Here is an 18,785-nt window from a genome sequence, read left to right on the forward strand (position 1 = left end):
GCGGCGCGGTGAGCTTGGGCAGCATGGTGGGCGGCGGGGCTGCTGGGGATCCGGCAGGGCCGGACGGGGGCGGAGGGGGTGGGCGTCCCCACGGCCCCCGGGCGGCTCCAGCCACCCTCTGCCCTCCGCCTTGGTGGGGGGGGTGCTGCTTCTCCCGTGGGACCAATGGTTTCCCCAAACGCAGAAAACGAAACCTCAGTGGGCGGACTAGAGGGGCGACGCGGGCGCCGCCACCCGCTCCGCCGGGTTTCTGCACCTGCGGCGCTTACTTCCCCCCCACCCCCGCGCGATGGCACGACTGAGGCCCCCAAGACTCAAATGAGAGCCGTTGGGATGCGGTGGGGGTCACAGTGATGCAGGACGGCGGGGGGCGACGCGTGGGGGAGGGGAGTTCTCACCTGCCTCCAGAGGCGAAAGTGTATTTTGACATCCCGCCTGTCTGTATATACGTATGTGTCTAGTCAAGGGATCCAGAAAGTTCCGGGCGAATGAAGCCTGTATGGATGAACAGGCACAGGCTTTTGAATGGGCCTTCTTGTGTTTCTGTTTTAATGCCCAATAATGCTTATTCTTGGAGCCTCAAGGCTACCTGCCATTTATCGATTGACTCTTTTTTTTTCTATCTTTTTAACGTAAACTGAAGGTGCCATCGAGCAGTCCCAGCTATGGAAGGTAAGCCATTGGTGATATCGAAAGAGAAGACTGCAGTGGTGTGTGGGGTCCCCACCCAGGTGGTCTGTACAGCCTTCAGCACTCACATCCTGGTGGTGGTGACCCAGTTCGGGAAGATGGGTACCCTGGTCTCCCTGGAACCCAGCAATGTGACCAGTGACGTTGGCAAGCCCGTGCTGAACACTAAAGTCCTTCTCGGGCAGGACGAGGTAAAGTGGTTGGGAAGGGCTCCCCGTGCCTGTAACTTGTCTGTATGGATGTGGAGCATCTGGTAGGCGAGACCCGCCTCCAGCCCAAGACAGCATTTTCCGCAGCCTCCGTGCACTTGAGGGCATCCACCTGCCCTTGGTGGCTGCTGCTCCCGGACGAGTTGATTCTGTAATGTAGGCCTCCCCTCATTTTGACCCTGTCATAGCACGTTATGGTGATGAGTGCCTACTCCACTCAGGAAAGATCACCTGTGACATTTGACAGGGTTTCCCTCTGCAGACCCACATGGGTCCTTCCAGAGTAAAGATGGCTGGAAGAGGCAGGAGCCAGAAAGCACTGAGGAGACAAATCTAATGATGCTCCTTAGCAGTGTGTTTATGACTGGAGTGTCTGGAGAGTCTCATTGAATCTGAATCACTGTCACGCTGGACTTAACAGGTGGTGCTTTAATGGTGGTGTGGGAAGCCCTTCTGGGTCCCTCGGGTACTCAGTGAAGGCATTAAGAAAACAGGTTTCTTGCAGTTAAAGTGGTCTCTCCTTGCCTTCGCCAGCCCCTCATCCACGTCTTCGCAAAGAATCTGGTGGCGTTTGTGTCTCAGGAAGCTGGAAACAGAGCAGTCCTCCTCGCCCTGGCCGTGAAGGACAAGAGCATGGAGGGGGTGACGGCCTTGAAAGAGGAGATCCGGACGTGCCAGGTGTGGTGACCGCGGAGTAACCACCCCTGCTGTCCAGCAGGGCCACATGGCAACTCAGACACCCTCTCAAGGATTTGAAGACCCTCCCTCAGTCAGAAGGGGTGCCTTTATCTGGTGTTGGTCCTTGAAGCTGGAAGAAACATGCACGTCTCGGGCCGACTTTGGTTTGGGGGCTGACATCACCTGTGGAGGGAAGACGTGGAATGTGTCCTGGGGCGTTGTGAGCGGTCCTCCCTGGGTCCACACAGTTGCACATGTTTGAGAGTTGACGGAACGAGTCATGGCCCTCAGTGTGCAGATGAATTGTTGGGGAATATTTTTTTTATGAAAAATAAATGCGTATCCCAAAAGACTTCACTGTCCTTCTTAACAATGCTGCCAAACTTGAGGCACACAGTGTATGTTCACTAGTGAACCATAGCGGGGAAGAAAACCTGTTCGGTAAAAACTCGGCCTGAGGTTCACACGGTGGGACGGCTCCCAGGAGCCGGCTTTGCTGGCACCCTCATCCTGACCCTCTTCCCGTGACTTCTCTGAGCCTTCTGTTCCACAAACACTGCTTGAGGTCTCACTGTGTGCTGGTACCCTACCCTCCGGAGCCACGTCCTTGAAGGCTGGGGGCAGACGTGCATCACCCCACGGGCACAGGGTCAGCCGGGGAGGGCCCGCATGGGGCAGACCAGGCGGCGCCCCGCTGCCCAGGGAAGGCTCTGTAGTGAGGGGATCCTGACGCTGGAGGAGGGTGTTTATAGCAAAGGCCAGGAGGCGGGAGAAGCACAGATTGTAGGCTGTTGGGGGCCAGCTGAACGTGAAGCCTGAGGGCTGGGGACAGGTGGCCAAGGCCTGTGTGTGCTGAGCCCTTGGGACTTGATCCTGAGCTCTGCGAGGAGCCACTGAAGGCTTTCAGGTCAGGCTGGGTTTGCCCTTTGGAGATATCCCAAGGGTTGGTGGAAGCGCGAGGCGAGGCTTGGCTTCAGGACGGCGTCTGCCGCAGAAGACGGCCTGTAGGTCCCCAGGCCTGGGACCACCTGGCTCCCTCATCCCTCCAGGTGTGGTGACCTGAGTCACTGATCGTACTAGAGACCAGACAGATAAATCTTTGTGCCGTTTGACTCTTAGTCTCGTGAGAAAATAGGGGCAGCAGGAGAGTTGAGGTGAGAGCCGGGGTCTGGAAGCAGAGACCAACTGGGATCCTGAAACGGAGTGGGCAGCCAGGATGCCCTTCCGGGGAACACCGGGGGTGGATCCGAGTGTTGATGAGATTAGAAAGGGATGTTTTAATTTGGTTTTCTTGGAACCAAAAGCCTCTGGAATCCTGAGTCTGATTTTAGAAACCCCTGCTGAGAACAGGTGATGGGAGGGGCTGCACTGCTGGTCCAACTTGAAAAGAACGTAGTGAGTTTGTTGAAGTTGGGACGGAGGAAAGCTGTATTCAAGGGCTCATTCCTTCAGCAGACTCCCAGGGGGGAACCATCAGCCTGCAGAGCTCACGTCCCCTCTGGGGACAGTCGGGTAAACCCACAGGTGCACACCAGGCTCACGGGATGACGAGGTGACCTCAGCGTCAGAAGGGCCAGGGAGTCACACGTGGGGATCCGCCAGACTTCCCAGAGGGGGTACTGATGCTCGAGCAGGCTCGGCACCTTGCAGGCTCCTGTGGGAGGAGCCTGAGGGGCCCAGGACCCGACCCCCGACCAGGGAAAACAGGCAGACCCCCCCGGGAGACACAGGGCTCCTTGGTGGCCAAATCTGGCTCAGGGACTGCGGTGTGACGTCTCCACAGCCTTGCACCTCCCTCCCTGCTTGCTATCAGTCCAGTCTTTCTCCTGAGAAGATCCCACCTGGTGTCTGCACTGGGAGGGCCTGGACGGACACTAGTTTTAAAGTCCAGAAAGCAGCTGACCAACTGGAGAAGAAGGGAAGGCCCTGTCCATCCACGTGTGAGGACCCCAAAGGTGACACAGTTCATGGCAGGTGTGGGGACACAGGCACTGTGGAGTAAAGGAGATGTGTGGGGCGTCAGCAGGTCCGGGGGGCAGGCAGCCCCTGGAGAACCGGCGCCTGGGCCGGGGGAAGGGCAGGGCACCGTCCGATGACACTGGAGCCCAACTGGGCAGGAGCCTCCTCACTCAGAATCAGCCTGTGATTATGCACGCCCCTCATCTAACAATCCGATGTGTTTGTGGAAACATGCTTCTCTCGCTTGACCAGCGGGGAACCTGAACCGTGGGTCAGGCTCCAACTTGGGGCTAAGTTCAGATTTGCAGCTCTAGTTTTCTGATTTGGCCCGTAAGTGCACAACGACAGGACTGGCCCACGCTGCCTATTGGTGAGGTCTGAGGTCAGCCCTTCATGCAGTCGTGGTAACGTGTTTAATCCTCACGATGACCCCGTGAGGCCACTGCTCTCATCTACATGTCAGATGAGGAGACTGAGGCGTGGCTGCCACCGAGCAGCAGGGCTGGGATTTCAAGTGGGCAGAGAGCCTGGAGTCCACGCTGGTCACCCGTCACCCGGGCCCTCACTGACACTCATTTTTGGACCCCTTTCTCTCTAAGGAGTGGGCCAACCGCCTTGTCCACACTGAAGGCAGACTTGCCTCCGTGCTTCTGCCTGGCTCTGATTCAGCCTCCGTGTGGGGGCCTCCCGCGAGCCAGGCCCTGGCAGTGCACACACCATCTGAGTCCTTATGACTGCCCTTAAGAGGCAGGTAGGCAGGGGAGAAAATTGAGGCTTAGCAGGACAGGGCGGGTCGCTCAGACCCCCAGGTGACCAGTGGTGACCCCAGGATGTAAACACACCTGAGCCCCTGTCATTGGCACAGACCCACAGTTGCCCGCCCAGAACATGGTGGGGCAACTGACGTATAATTGAAAGCAGGGTCCCCAGCGCCTTCCCGAGTGGCACTTATCCACAGCTGCCCGAGGCTGTCTGGTAGCTATTAAAGAATACAGGCTGAGACCAAAGGCTTCCGTCATCGAAGCTAGTGCCTCACTGCTCTGCTCTGCCTTATAAGTCAAGACGTGTGACTCGTATGAAGAGGCATTTGGCCCTTTGCTTTCCACGTTGCCCTGCTCCCAGCTGCTATAATTCCGGAGGAGAGATACAGTCTCCAGTAAAGAGGTCTATACAACCTCAGTCTCCACAGGCAGAGCTGTCGGCTTTGTGGAAATGGTTATTCCTTTAGATGGAAAGGCTGCATATGGTGCTTACCCAGCGATCAAACTGTAATTACAACTTCCAGGAATTTATGGCCAAATGTAAATAATGAACGTGGGGCTGATTTGCCAGCCCCTGCGGCATGGACTGCTGGATGAGTTTCCCTTTTTCAAGGCCATGCCCTTGGACCAACGCGGTATGATTCGTCCGACACGGTGTCCTGCTGAGCTACAAGTACAGAACCCCAAGTTCCCCTCCCTCTAGCTCCCTTTTCCTAAGTGGACATGGGCCTGTGGCTACAGTTCAGAGTCAAGGGCCAGTGGGTACCCTTGGCGGTCAAGAGAGGCCAGGAGGGCGGCCGTCCATGGTTACCAGTCTGAGCAGCTTATCCAGGGTTTGACAGAGCCCTGGATCCACCCGAACCAATTATGGCAAATAACCTGCGGAATAAGGCAGTGATCGCGGGGCCCAGCTGGATAAACTGGCGTAGGCTGCTTTGTTTAGCGCCTTGGAATGAAATCGGACGTCAGGAGCGGGTGCCGGGTAGCTGACGAGAGTGATGGCCTGATGGATCAGAACGAATTTAGAGCAGGCAGAGGCATTGTCGTCGAGGTTTCGTTAATCACAGCCGGAAGCAGAGGGCAACGCCGGTCTTGTGTGGGGACTCGTAAATTCCAGAAGGACTGTGGGAAGACGGTGGCGGGGGGGTGCCGGAGCACGGGGGAGGTGGGGGAGCGAACGGGCAGGAGGGTGCTCCCCGATGTGGGGCATCAAGGGGCGAAGGGACCAGAGAAAGGAAAACGGAGCGGCGTGAATGGGGCGGGGTTGGGGGTGGGCATCCCAGCTCCGTGCGCGGCGGATGCTGCATCACCCTGTTTAACCCTCGTTGCACCTCTGAAGCGGGCGTGGGAACCCCCCACCTACACAGATGGGGCAGGGAGAGGAAGCACCCAGAGCCTGGTCAGTGGTCCAGACAAGATCCACGCCTGGATGTTGGAGACTCGACAGCCAGCTGGACGGTGGGTGGGAGGGACGGCTGGTCCCAAATCTGGGCAGGGCATGGCAGTGGGTGTGGCTGGGCTACCTGGGCAGGTAGGGCCGGCCTGGCAGGGCGGGTGGTGGGGGCGGCAGGGAGGGGTTTTCTGGGTCTGGGGCAAGGCCAGTGCTTTGCCAGTAGCAATCGTACCAGAGTGACCCAGGCTGCTGTGAGGAGGGACGGCAGAGACCTGGAGGCCCGGCGGCAGGGCCGGACAACCCTGGTTGCCCCCTCAGGCCTGGAGACCTGCGACACACCTGCCCCAGGGGCCTGGCCAGATGGCCGAGGGAGCCACCAGGGAGGTGAGCTGTGCATGTGTATGCCTGTGTGTACACGTGTGTGTGTGTGTGCATGCGCAGCCACAAGAGAGGTGTGGTGTCCAGCCTGGGGCCCTGTGCACCCCTGGAAAGAAGCGCCCACACCCTGAAATTCTGAGACTCATAGCTGCTCCGTCCCCACCCCATCTCTACCCCAGAGGCCGTGCCCCCTGCCAGACCCCAGGATGCCACCTGGTGACCAAAAAGGGTCTCAGACCAGCCCAGCCGGGCCAGGTCCAGGTCGGCACCTCTGCCCCAGGTCCTCACAGAAGGGTGCCCCCCAGGGCTGGGGCAGCGGGCAGGTACAGACAGGCCCTGGGCAGTCACAGGCTCTCCCTGGGGACCGAGGCAACAGGCCTGGGGAGGGGCTCGGCCTGGCATGGGCAGGACAGAGGACGGGAGGCCTACGGGGTGAAGAGGGAAAGCCTCCGAGGCCCCATGTGGGTTCCGCTGGGCTGCAGGGCAGGGCTGGTCGGCCCGGCAGCCCAGAAGTAGAGGAAGACCACCCATGTGCCCGAGGCTGGCGGGACGCCACGCCCAGCCCCCAGCACCAGCAGCCTGTGGGAGGAGTGGGCAAAGCCTCCCGAGTCCCCGCTCTTACCAGGGCTGACCTGCTGCACACAGCCGTCCATCACCCGCGGAAACTGACGCTCAGAGAGGTCCACAGTTGGCCCTAAGTCACAGACACGGTGAGAGGCCAGGCCAGGGTCCCAGCCCTCGTGTTGGACCCAGGGTCCTGTTCCTGCCCGGCTTTGGTGCCCAGTGCCCTGCCCAGAGGGGCCAGCACCTTGGACACGGGGAGGCACAGCTTCCCAAATTGCCCCCAAACTAGAGCTGGAAGGACCCTCAGCCTCCCGGCCCCCGAGGCCCAGAGAAAGGGGAGGAGTGGCTGCAGGGTCCCCAGGCTGGTGGGTGGCCCGGCCGGGGCTCATCACCCACAGGCTACAGGGGTGTGCTGGGGGCCTCTGCAGTCACCCCAGCCCAGGCTGTGGTGGCATTAGCTGAGTCAGTGGCCATTGTGTGGGCCGCCACCAAAGCCCAGGGCCAAATCCCATCTGCCACTCCCTGGTGGGCCGGCCTGGGGAAGGGGGCGTGTCAGGACACCTCCCACCACCCTGTCCTCCAGCCCCGTCTCTGCCAGCCCAGAGCGGGCAGCTCAGAGCTGGAAGGGCCTGGCTGAGGGAAGGTGGGAGGGGAGAGCCTGTCCCCCGTGGGAGAGAGCCGTGTGCCACCGGAAATGGCAGGCTGGCCTAGAAGGGGGGCTGGCACAGCGGGGGAGCCTGGAAGGAGGTTCGGTGCCACACTGAGGCACTAGGTCCCTGGGGTGAAGGGCGGGTGTCGGGAGGGGGGCGTTGAAGCCTGTGACTGCCTGAGGCTCCTCGGCCACCCCACAGCTGGGCCGGGAGCTGTGCAGGGCCCAGTCACCTGGTCACAGTAAACAGCGGTCAGAGGCGCTGGCAGCCCGCATCTGGGCGAACAGGTCTGTCCTGCGAGAGGCTTGGTCAGCATCCAGCCCCGGGCAGGGAAATCAGGCCCGGCCGGCCAGGCCGCCTCTCCCGAGTGGGTGCCGGCTGTGAGAGCAGCCGCCAGGGGTGGGGCCTCCTTCGGCCAGAGAGCCCCATGGGTGGCCGCAGGGTCAGCCTCTCCCCGGCCCCTCCCCGGACCGGGGAGCCGAGTCCCTCGCTCCCCCAGACCCAGTACCCGTGTCCGTCGCGCCCTCTAAGCCGGTGAAGCACGCCTTACCCACCCCGGGCCCCTGCGGTTCCCGGCCGCGCCTGGCATGTGGCCCTGCTCGGGGTCTGGGGTCTAGGGCTGGGGGAAGGCAAGGGGGTGCTGTCCCAGGTCCCCAGGGATTGCAGGGACCTTCATGCTGTACCCCAGGCAGGGGCTGGCAGACCCTAAGCTCACCTTTGCTGACGAGAAAGCAGAGGCCCAGCGAGGTGGAGGGGCGTGTGCCCAGGTGGCCAGAGAGCGGGGCAGGTGAAGGGCTGCGTGTCGGGCCTGCCCCTGGAGCGACCTGGTCAGGAAGCCAGAGAAGGAGGGGGAGCCCCAGGTTTATAAAATGCAGCCGAGCGGACAGCGCCGCAGGTCCGGGCGCCGCAGGCACACGGGGCTCGGGGGCGGGCGCGGGGCTCGCAGGAACGCATGTCGGCTGGAGAAGGGCCAGACCACACCGGCCAGCCCTGCTGGGCCAAGTGGGAGCCCACGCGGGACAGCGGTGCCCCAGACGTGGGCTGGGCAAGGCGCGAGGTTCCCGAGGCGCCTCTGGAAGTTAAAGAGGTGAAGAGAGAGAGGAGGTGACATCCGAGACGGCAGGAGGAGAGTCAGCACCGGAGGCAGCCGTGCGGGGAGCCGGGCCAGGGCCTCCCCAGGGGGGCGGTGTGGGCGGAGGGGTGGGGGAACGGGGCAGTGTGTCCGAGGGGCTGGCAACCTCCCCCCGGACCCTCCTGTACCCTTGGGGGACCCTGGACACGTGGGAACCCCCGACTCCCACCCCTTGACCCCACAACCCAGGGCCGCAGGGAGGGTTGGGTGGCACCAAGGGCGGCACCATGTGGGCACTTAGTCCCCGTACCCAGGGTGGCAGACAGCTGAGGCCCCCCACCCTGCCGGCGCCTCCAGGAGCCCGGGGGGGTGAGCTCTTCCCACTGGCCCAGGGCTGACCACGGGGCAGGCCCAGTGGCCTGTCTGTGACTCACCCACACCCCCTCCTCCCCTTCCCCCACCCCCTGGCAGAAAAAAACAGAAATGTCTCCAGTGCACCTCTTGGGGACGGGGGCCTTTTTAACCAAGGTGAAATTCTCATAATAAATTTACCCGTTTTAAAGTGGCACTTAATACACCCTCAATGTCATGCAACTGCCACCTCTATCTCCTTCCAGAACTTTCATCACCCCAACTGGAAGCCCGTACCCATTACGCACACAGCCCACCCTGGCCCACCGCAGACCCCTCCCCCATCTCAGGCCCGGGCAGCAGCTGCCTGGCCTTCTGGCGCAGGCAGGTGAGGGCACCTGGCGCAGGCAGGTTCCTGGGAGCCAGCTGCCTCGAGCAAACAGCCGGGGGAGGGATAGAGTGTCAAAGGGGGAGGGAACAGCCCTCCGCTCCTCCCCTCTGCCTGGGCACCTCCCTGCAGCCAGAGGCTCCGGTGGGCCACCCGGGAGTTGAGTGCTGGCCGCCTGTCCCCAGGCCTGGCCCAGCCTCCAGAAGGTAGCCTGGTCCCACCCCAGCTGGGGCCGCCCGTGGGGGCCATGTGGCCACACAAATGACCAGCCAGGCTTCCCTGGAGGCCGGGCTTCCCAGGACTGGCCCAGGAGCTTCCTGCTTGAGAGGTAGGTGCCGGACCCTGTGACCAGGTCTGGAGGGAGGCGGGAGGCGCCCGGCACCCCAGTGGGTTACGAGCAGCTGAAGAACAGGGCACCCAGGGCTAGCAAGTGGGCTTGGGGTGGCCAGGGGCCCTGGCCAAGCTGGGCGCCAGACGGTCAGGCAGGCCCGGTGGGTGCAGGGCGCCTCCCCACCCCGTCTGCTGCTGCGGGCTGTGCCAGTCTGGCCTGCTTCCCGGACTCCACCCCTGGTAGGCAGGGCACCAGGGGCTCCCCGACTTTCTCAGATGTCTTTGGCCCCTGAAAAGCAGGCTCCCCACAAGCCCGGGACACCAGAGGTGGGGACCGATCACCCCAGGACACAGTCAGGCAGCTGGTGTCTGCACCCAGGTGGCTGACCCCGGGGAAGAGGGCACCCAGGCCCGGGCCTTGGACCTGGGTCCCTGCACACAGACGGCTGCGCAGAGCCCAGGCAAGCGGGCAGGAGGGTCGGGCTGGAACGCCCACAGGAGGGAGGGTGGCCCCGCTCAGCACAGCCTCCTGCCCCTGCCCCACTCTCCCCCGCCACAGGCACTGGGCTGCTCCCAGCGTCTGGGCACCTCTGCCCCCCCCATCTGTGTCCTCCCTCGCCTCTGCAGATGCCTAACGCCTCAGGGCTCCTGGGAGCCCCCCTGGTGTGGGCAACCGGGCCGCAGGTGGACGGCGTGGGGAACAGCTCCCAGGGCACCTCCCAGCTCTTCCTCACCTCGGCGCTGGCCCGCGGCATCTCGGGCGTCTTCGTGTGGACCGCCCTGGTGCTCACCGGCCACCAGGTGAGCCCTCCCCTGCGCGCTCCCTTGGGACCCACTCTCCGTGAACACAGCTCAGCCTGGCCCTGGCCGGCCCTACTGGGGCTGTGGGTCCACGAGCGATGGCCTGGGTGCAGGCCTCGGAGGTCTTCGGGCCACAGGAGCAGCGCCCAGGGGCTCGTGGAGGCAGCGTCGGGCCAGGGGAGGGGGCAGGGGAGGGAGAGGTCCGGGCCCGAAGGCGGGAGGCCTCTTCCAGGCAGAGGGAAGAGCTCCAGCCGGGCGCCAGGCCCTTCCCCCGGGGCATTTCGTCGGCCCCTCAGCCTGTTCACTGAGGTCAGCAGTACTGTCCCCTTTCACGGATGAGAAGACTGAGGCTGGGAGAGGCCGGGGTCTTTCCCAGGCTCACGTAGCCAGGAGCAGAAAGGTCCTTCCCCTCCAGAGGTGCAGCATCCCCGGGAAAGCTGGTGAGGCTGGGACATGGCTCTGTAAGGAGTGAGACCAGGCTCCGGGAGTGGAAGCAGGGTCAGAGCTCGGCTGGAGGGGCCCAGAGCTGGGGAGACAGGCAGCCCCCCAATGTAGTGGCGCCAGGCCTGGCAGCAAGAGCCAGGGAGCGGGTGACAGGAGGTGGTGCCCGAGTGCAGGGCTGGGCAGTGGGGTCCTGAGCATCTCAGGCAACGGAGGGTCTCAGGAGCCCAGGACTGCGCCAGAGAGACACGAGCAGAGCTGGGAGGGAGAGGGCTGCCTGGGCTGGAGGCACCCTGGACCTGTAGGAGGGGCCTCCAACATCCTGTGGGAGTTTGGCCTTCAGCCCGGGGGTGCTGGGGAGCCAGGGGAGGCTGTCGTTGGGGGGAGCTGAGAGCAGAGCTGCTGGCATGACTTGACTGGCATTTTCGTAGGGACTGGGTTGGCAGGGTGAGCCAGGGGCGGGGGCAGTCAGGAGACTGGCTGGCAGGGAAGCAGGTGGCCAGAGGCCTCCGAGGCAGGGCGGTACCCTCTCAGTGAGAGCTGCCTGCTGTGTGGTGCGTGTCCAAGTGTGGCCTCAAATAACCAAAATATAAGGGGGACACGGCAAATGTATCAGTGGGCCAGGTGCAGCTGAGAGCGGCAGGAAGAGGAGGTCCCTTCCTGTTGGGGCCATCTGGGAGGCCTTCCTGGAGGAGGCAGCATTTGCCCTGAGTCTTACCAAGCTGCCCTGGAGCATCTGGACAGGTAGACCGGACAGCGGGGTGGTGTATCTGCATCTGCAGGGAAGCCATGCCTTCCTCCTTGGTGGCAGAATGGCTTTAGGTCTGGTGTCGGCTGTGATTTGTGGGACAAAGAGCAGCAAGGGGGACAGGCACCCAACGCCCTGGGTCCAGGCCAGTTCCAGCCACAGTCTGGGCCTTGGCTTTGTCCTCTGTCTCCTGCCCTGACCTTTTGTAATTCTGGGTGCCAGCTGGGCACGTGTGTTTGGAGCCCAGCGTGCTGGGGCCCCACGGCCTGGACAGGGCTGATGGAGACCCCGTGGGTGGCACTTCCCAGGCCCCACCCTCCTCCCCGCCCCCACCCGCACTCCCATGGAGGAGTCCCACCCTCCGCACCCATTCAGAGCCCAATAGGACAGAGAGTCTGGACCCTCACTTTAAAGACGGGGAACCAAGGACAGAGAGAACGGCGGCTGCCAAGGCCCTCAGCCAGGCAGTGCCAGCCCAGGAGCAGAAGTCCACCTCCCGATAGCTGGTCAGGCCGTGCCCGCCTGCCGCACCAGCCGGGGAGGGAGTGGCTGATAAGGAGCCTGACTCTGACGCCAGGCTGCCCCCGCCACTCCCCGTGCTGGGCCCTAGAAGCTGAGTCTCTGCACGCAGCCTGCCCTCTGCCTGCCCTCTCTCCACCGCCCCTCATGACACCTCTTCCGGGAAGCCTCCCAGAGTTGCTTGGGACTACAGCCAGCTACCTGTTTGGCTGGCTCCCTGGGGCCTCTTCCTTCCAAAGACCCCGTCACTGTTTATTTTTTTGTCCTCGTAGAAAATGTGGACCATCTAGGAAGGTATACAGATGAACATGAGAACCACCCATCTTTTCGTTTTGTCCAGGGATGTCTTTCCCTTCATTTTCACCCTGCTTTTTCACTCACCTGGGTCCCGCTCGGTTTGCCATCCTGCTGTGACTGGTTGCGTTCTGTCGGAGCGCCTCAGGGCTGCAGGGCAGCCCTGTGCGCGGCTGCGTCTCGGCCACGGGCCCCGCCGCCGTGCTCAGTCTCATGTGTGTCCCCACGATGAACGTCCTGGAACGCAAATCTGTTCCATGGGATAAATGCCTAGAAGGGTCAAAGGGTATCAGCCCTTTTAATGCCTCCATGTCAAAATGCCAAACTGCTCTCCAGACCAGTCATGCCCACGAGGGGGCCGTGACTGCCGCCCATCCCCCTGCCCCTGGGGAAATTCTCGTTGAATGAATGAACGAATGAATGGGCACGTGAGTGAATGCATGTTCCCAGTGCAGAGTGTCCGCTAAGGGCAGGGCCCAGGGAGGTTCGCTCTGCTTCCTCCCGCTTGGGTGGCGGGGGGCCACGTCCCCCAGGCCTGCCTTGCTCCGCCCGCCCAGATCTACCTGCACCTGCGCTCCTACACCGTGCCCAGCGAGCAGCGCTACATCATCCGCCTGCTCTTCATCGTCCCCGTCTACGCCGTCGACTCCTGGCTCAGCCTCCTCCTCCTGGGGGGCCGCCAGCACTATGTCTACTTTGACTCCGTGAGGGATTGCTACGAAGGTGAGCACAGCTAGCTCCCCGGGGCCCAGAGCGGCCCCAGGCTGGGCTGGCAGGGGGAGCCGAGTGAGGGGCTCCCAGGAGCCCGCACTCCCCCCGCCTGCCCCGGGGCACCCCACCCTCCAGGCCTGAGTCTGGCTTAGCGAGGCCCCTGCAGGACAGTCGGGATTAGTGGTGCTAACGATACAAGACTCTCAGGCTCCCAAGCTGGGGGCGAGACTGCAGCTGGGCCTGCCCAGAGCCTGGGTGGGGAACAGGCCCTAGATGGGGTGGGGGGCATCAGAGCTGCCGTGACTGCTGCAGGCCCCACCCCCACCAGGGATGGCACCTGGTCCCAGAACCCAGCCGCGAGCCCCCGTGAGGAGTGGTCCTGCTGCGTGAGCTGAACCCCAGCTGTCTTCCGGGAAATGGGCGCCAAGGAGTTCTGAGCGGTCAGGGAGCCTTCGTGCAGGCTGGGTGCGCTCGTGGACCGCCCAGGCTCACTGCCGACTCCCCTGCTCTGCAGCCTTTGTCATTTACAGCTTCCTGAGCCTCTGTTTCCAGTACCTGGGGGGCGAGAGTGCCATCATGGCTGAGATTCGGGGAAAACCCATCCGGTGAGCTTCTCCCCAGAGCCCGCCAGGCACCCCTACACCCAGGGTGGGCAGCCAGGCCAGTCTGGGGGTGTGTCCTCCAGGAACACACCTCAGGGGCTCCCTCACCCCAGGCCCAGCTGCTTCTACGGCACCTGCTGCCTTCGGGGCATGTCCTACTCCATCGGGTTTCTGCGCTTCTGCAAGCAGGTGAGTCCCGGCCCTTCCCAGCCACCCCGACCGCCCCTCACCGCCCAGTGTGCTGGGGGCCCCTCGGCCCCTCCCCTGTCCCCTCACTCTCCTCCCCCACCCGCAGGCCACACTGCAGTTCTGCATTGTGAAGCCCATCATGGCCTTGGTCACCATCATCCTGCAGGCGTTCGGCAAATACCACGACGGGGACTTCAAGTGAGGCCAGGCTGGCGCGTGGGCAGGGAGGGGGTGGGCGGGCCCGGCCTGGGGGGCACAGGGGAGGTAGGCAGGGCTCAGCAGAGGGCTCAGCAGGGGCCAAACCCCCTCCCCCTCCTCCTCCTGGGAAAGGGCTGGGGGCAAGGCCATGGCAAACAGACCCTTGTCACACATGTGCCCTGGGGACTCCAGGGCTTCGCGGCCCAGGCAGCGATGGGCTCCTTCCTCAGCGCTACCCCACAGCAGGGCCACTGGTGGGCGAGCATGGATTTAAGGGCGCTCAGGCCCAGAGAGCCAAGCTCTGCGCTGGCCTGTGCCCTGGTCCTGGGTCCACGTGAAATCCTCACGTGTGCGCACGCGCACGCACCCTCACACACACATGTGCAGACACAAGTGCTCTCACATGGGAACACGCAATGAGCATGTGCACATGCTCATACTGTTGACATGCACACGAAGCACCCATGCACGATTGTGGGTCCACGACGTAGGGGGCTGTTCCCGTGCCTGGGAGGGTAGAGAGGGGAGAGGCCGCAGGGCCCCTGCCTGGAAGCGGGCAGGTCCGGAGACTCTGCCGCTCCCCTAGGGTGCCATCTGCAGGCCCTGGAGGGAGGGTCCAGGTCTGAGCCACTGCCGGTGCCCAGGCTGGGGGCCCAGGCCAATGGCACAGCTGGCAGGGTGAGAAGGGCACGGGGGCGCGGGCCCACCCTCACCGCCGGCCCCGGCTCTGGCCCCAGCATCCACAGCGGTCACCTCTACGTCACCCTCGTCTACAACGCCTCCGTGAGCCTGGCCCTCTACGCCCTGTGCCTTTTCTACTTCGCCACCAGGGAGCTCCTGCAGCCCTTTGAGCCTGTCCTCAAGTTCCTCACCATCAAGGCCGTCATCTTCCTCTCTTTCTGGCAGGGTGGGTGGGGCTCCTGAGGCAGGGGCTGGAGCCCAGAGAGATGCCCCAGCTGTAGCCGGGTCAGCAGGCGGCCCTCTCAGCGGGAGGCCATCAAGCCCCTGGCATGGGGGAGATGGTGGGCTCCCCACTCGGCAGGTCTGGCCCAATGTGTTGGGGAGAGGCCATGAGGGGGACGGTGGAGACCTGTCCTCAGCGGGCCCTGGGCCAGGATCTGGGCACTGCCAGACCCCACTTCTCAGGGGACGGTGAGGGGTGGGGCCAGGGGGAGGTCAGGACAGGCGCTCGGGGAGTTCTTGGATGTCCGCTGTGCCAAGGCCCCGGCTTTGGAGGCTCCCAGCCCCTCTGGACCTCAGACCCTGCAGACCCCCGCCAAGCCCAGGAGGCCGGCCTCAGGGGGAGTCTTGGCTGGGGTTGGCTGCAGTCCAGCCTCCTGTCCGGGGCAGGCACCTGAGTGGCCATCCCCATCCCCCAGGGATGCTGCTGGCCATCCTGGAGAGGTGTGGGCTCATCCCTGAGGCCCAGGTCATCGACGGGAGCAGGGTGGGGGCCGGCACGGTGGCCGCTGGCTACCAGAACCTCATCATCTGCATCGAGATGCTCTTTGCCTCCATCGCCCTGCGCTACGCCTTCACCTGCCAGGTGTACTCGGAGAAGAAAGAGCGCTCGCCAGGTATTCGGGGCCCCGCCAGCCCCGGGCGGGGGTGGGGAAGGTGGCTGTGGTGCACCCGGACCATCACAGGGTGGGCCTGAGCAGCACCCCCTCCCCGGGCCCCCCAGCACCATGTCTCTGTCCCCCGTCTTGCCCACGGGCCCTGGGAATGTCGACTTGATGGGCAGGGAGATGGCCCCACGGAGGACCCAAGCTCCAGACAGGTGCCTCACCTGCACGTGGTCCAGGGGAAGAGACCAGGCAGGCCGGCAGGCAGGCGGGCTGAACTCTGAGTGAGATGGGCTGGACCTGATGCTTGGGCCCCCAGGGTCCCTCAGTGATAGGGGGTTGGCGCAGCGCCTGAGCCTGGGGGCCCCGGCAACCATACGCAGGTGCCTGGACCAGCCTGACCAGAGAGGCCAAGGGCTGGCTGGTGCTGGTGTCCCTAAAGAATGGCCCATTTGGGTAGGGGTGGCCTGAGCCTGGACCGGTCAGCCTGGAGTGGCCGAGGGTGTGAAGGGTTCACACCAGGGCGGAGAGGAGATGGGGGCCAGCTCACGGCGGTCTCTCTCTGCCACCCCTGGCAGAGGGTCTGGGCTGGGACAGCCCCAGTGCTGGGCTGGGGTGGAGAAGTTGGGCTGGGATTCTGGGGTCCTAGGAGTCACCCTCTGCTGGCCGAAGCCAGGGCCTGGAGATGCAGGAGCCCCGGCCCCGGGCAGCCCCGAGGTTGGTGGGGAGCAGGGTCAGGTCCCGGGGTCCGGGTGCACGGGGGCAGACGATGGGGCACAGGGAGCACCACAGCCCACCCGCTGCCTGTCACCAGCCCCCACGGCGCCCATGCAGAGCATCTCCAGCGGCCTCAAGGAGACCGTGAGCCCGCAGGACATCGTGCAGGACGCCATCCACAACTTCTCACCCGCCTACCAGCAGTACATGCAGCAGGCCACACACGAGGCCCAGGGACCTGGCGAGGGCAGGGACTCCTTGCCCAGCACCCACCCTGGCATGGGTGGTGGCTCCGGCAGGGGCAGGAAGAGCCGCAACATGGAGAAGAGGATGCTGATCCCCACGGAGGAGCTGTAGAGGGGCCCCGGGGTCAGCGGCCGCCTGGCTGGGGTCAGTGGTCCAGGCCGCTGGGAAAGGACAGGGACCCTCACCCACCGACCGTCTTGCCAAAGGTCAGGCCTCTCCTGGGAACTTCCTGCTAGGCCCGTGGAGCCCACTGCCCATCCCACCTCTGGCCAGTGGAGTGGGTCGCTTGGTAGCCCTGTCAGGCGCCCTGGGGCCACACCATCGCCTGGTGGGCCCTCGGCCTCAGAAGAGGGCACCTGAGCCTACCTGACAAGCCCAGGGACCTGCCGGGCTCACCTGGCCATCGGCTCAGGTGGCCTCCCTGGATGGACAGCTCCTGGGCGGGGCTGGGCAGCCTGGAGCTGCGGGCCTTACAGGCAGGAGGGCTCCACACTGAGTGCAGGAGGCGGGGTGGCCCCGTGGAGGAAGGGTGGGTGTGGCTGCTGGGAGTCTGGGAGGGGCTGGGGCCACCGGTGGAGGGCTCCGGTTTCCTGGTGAACTGCATTTATTTATGCATAAACAGCCTGGGTTTTCTAGTGACTCTAGTGGCCTGTGTTCCTGCAGGGTCAGTGCTCTAATGAAGGGACCACAGTGAGGCGGACAGATGAGACCCATCGTGCGAAGGCTGGGTGCAGCGGGGAGGGTCCCCGTCCACTCTGGGGCTGCGGGCCACAGTAGCAGCTCAGAGCAGGCAGGCAACGAGCTCGGACTAGAGCCGAGATGACCTGTCCCGCCATGAGCACGTCTGTGCGGTCCGGAGCCTCGGCTTCCCCAGTCCAAGGCCCCATGCCAGCCCCGCCCGAGGAGGGGGCTGGTGCCCGGGAGCCTGGGACCCAGGAGGCGGAACAGGACAGGGGGAGTGAGGGTGGGCCCTGGACATCGGGGGGGCCCTGCGTGGGGAGGGGGCGGCAGCGGGTTGTGAGCCTTGGTCCGTCCAGTGTGTCTGGGGCGCTCAGTAGGGTGGGGCAGGAGCCGGGAAAAGGTGCCGGGTGGTGCGCCCGCGGGCAGGCGTGCGGAGCTGGCAGCGCTGTGGCAGGAAGGCCCGGGCACCACCCAGCCACGACCTCCCACGCCTCCCGGCCGCCGGCTCCCACATCACCCAGGGAGAGAGGGAAAGGCACTGAGGGTCTCAGAGAGACTCAGCAAGGCAGGAACGAGCCTACGGTTTCCAGGGCAGAGTGGGGTCACCCCTGTCCCCTTGTTCCCTGGGCCTGGGGCACGGGACGCAAGGCCAGCGGCCTCTCCCAGGGCCCAGCCCGGCTGCCTGATAAGATAGGCCGGCCTCCTCCCTGCCGCCAGCTGGGAGGCCCCCCATCTGCCTTACCGCGCCCTCTGTGGCTGGCAGGCCCAGCTCGGGCCCCCACGTCTGTCAGCTGGTTTGCGAGCGGCCACGGGGCCCCCAGAGACCCGCTGACCCAGGAGGGAGGTTTTCTGGAGGCTGCGGGGCAGAGGCCCTGCGGGAGCCAGGGGAGGCGGTGCTGCCCCAGGGCCCCCGTCTGGAGGGGCCCTGCTTTGGGGCCTGAGTTGCCCAAGGCTGTGTACCCAGAGGGCATGTGGGCCAGGGCCGCCTTCTGGAGACCCCGACACAGCATGTGGTCCTGGGGTGCTCTCAGGAAGGCCTGGCGCTCTGTGCCAAGGACCGGGCCAGCAATGTCACACACGCACAGTCCTCACGACGGCCCCGGGCGGGTGGCCGAGGCCCAGGGAGGTTGAGCTACTTGCCTGAGGTCACGGAGCTGGCGAGAGGGGCTGCTTGCCCACTGGTCCCAGCCCCACAGGCCCCTCTGCCCGTGGCCAGGCTCTTCTGACATAACAAAGTCAAGCAGTGAGGACGACACACCTGCAGGGGGGACAGAGCCTCGGAGCAGGTCAGAGGGGCTGCCAGCCTCACGGGCCTGGCCCTGCTGATGGGGAAGCACGGATGCTCCGAGGAGGGGACCGCGGGCCACCTCTCCATCTCTGACGAAAACCCGGCTCCCGATTCCAGGCCGCACTGTGTGGGGCCAGAGGTGGCCACGGAGGCCAGTTGTCTCACCCACATGCTCTGGCCTCGGTGTTCTCACCTGTGAAATGGCCCCAGCGGTCCACGCCACAGGGTGGCGGCCCCCAGAGCAGCTGGGCGGCCTGCGGGCAGGAACCCTTTAACAACCTCCCTGGAGCCCAGCACCGGGCGGGGTCTGGGCCTCCCCAGCCTGCACCCAGAGGCTGCTGCCAGCTCTGGTCTCAGGGACA

The 18,785-nt window shown here is 64.3% G+C and overlaps 2 protein-coding genes across 4 annotated transcripts; both read left to right on the plus strand.

The window, feature by feature from the left end:
- On the plus strand, positions 1–1,920 carry PSMG3 (proteasome assembly chaperone 3). Of its 3 annotated transcripts, none has more exons than XM_060078010.1 (3): positions 1–26; positions 644–881; positions 1,434–1,920. In XM_060078010.1, the coding sequence occupies exons 2-3, from the start codon at positions 666–668 to the stop codon at positions 1,584–1,586; spliced, it is 369 nt and encodes a 122-aa protein (XP_059933993.1). In that variant the 5' UTR covers positions 1–26; positions 644–665; the 3' UTR covers positions 1,587–1,920. The 3 variants fall into 3 exon arrangements, with proteins under 3 accessions (XP_059933993.1, XP_059933992.1, XP_059933991.1); XM_060078009.1 differs by lacking the exon at positions 1–26 and adding an exon at positions 45–133; XM_060078008.1 differs by lacking the exon at positions 1–26 and adding an exon at positions 156–338.
- Positions 1,921–10,050: 8,130 nt separating this feature from the next.
- Positions 10,051–16,720, plus strand: TMEM184A (transmembrane protein 184A). Its single transcript, XM_060078007.1, has 8 exons — positions 10,051–10,224; positions 12,784–12,949; positions 13,452–13,542; positions 13,653–13,728; positions 13,835–13,926; positions 14,664–14,833; positions 15,306–15,503; positions 16,306–16,720. The coding sequence occupies exons 1-8, from the start codon at positions 10,051–10,053 to the stop codon at positions 16,563–16,565; spliced, it is 1,227 nt and encodes a 408-aa protein (XP_059933990.1). The 3' UTR covers positions 16,566–16,720.
- The last annotated feature ends 2,065 nt before the right edge of the window (positions 16,721–18,785 follow it).

The sequence above is a fragment of the Mesoplodon densirostris genome, chromosome 16 (genome assembly GCF_025265405.1).
Source record: "Mesoplodon densirostris isolate mMesDen1 chromosome 16, mMesDen1 primary haplotype, whole genome shotgun sequence".
NCBI lineage: Eukaryota > Metazoa > Chordata > Mammalia > Artiodactyla > Ziphiidae > Mesoplodon > Mesoplodon densirostris.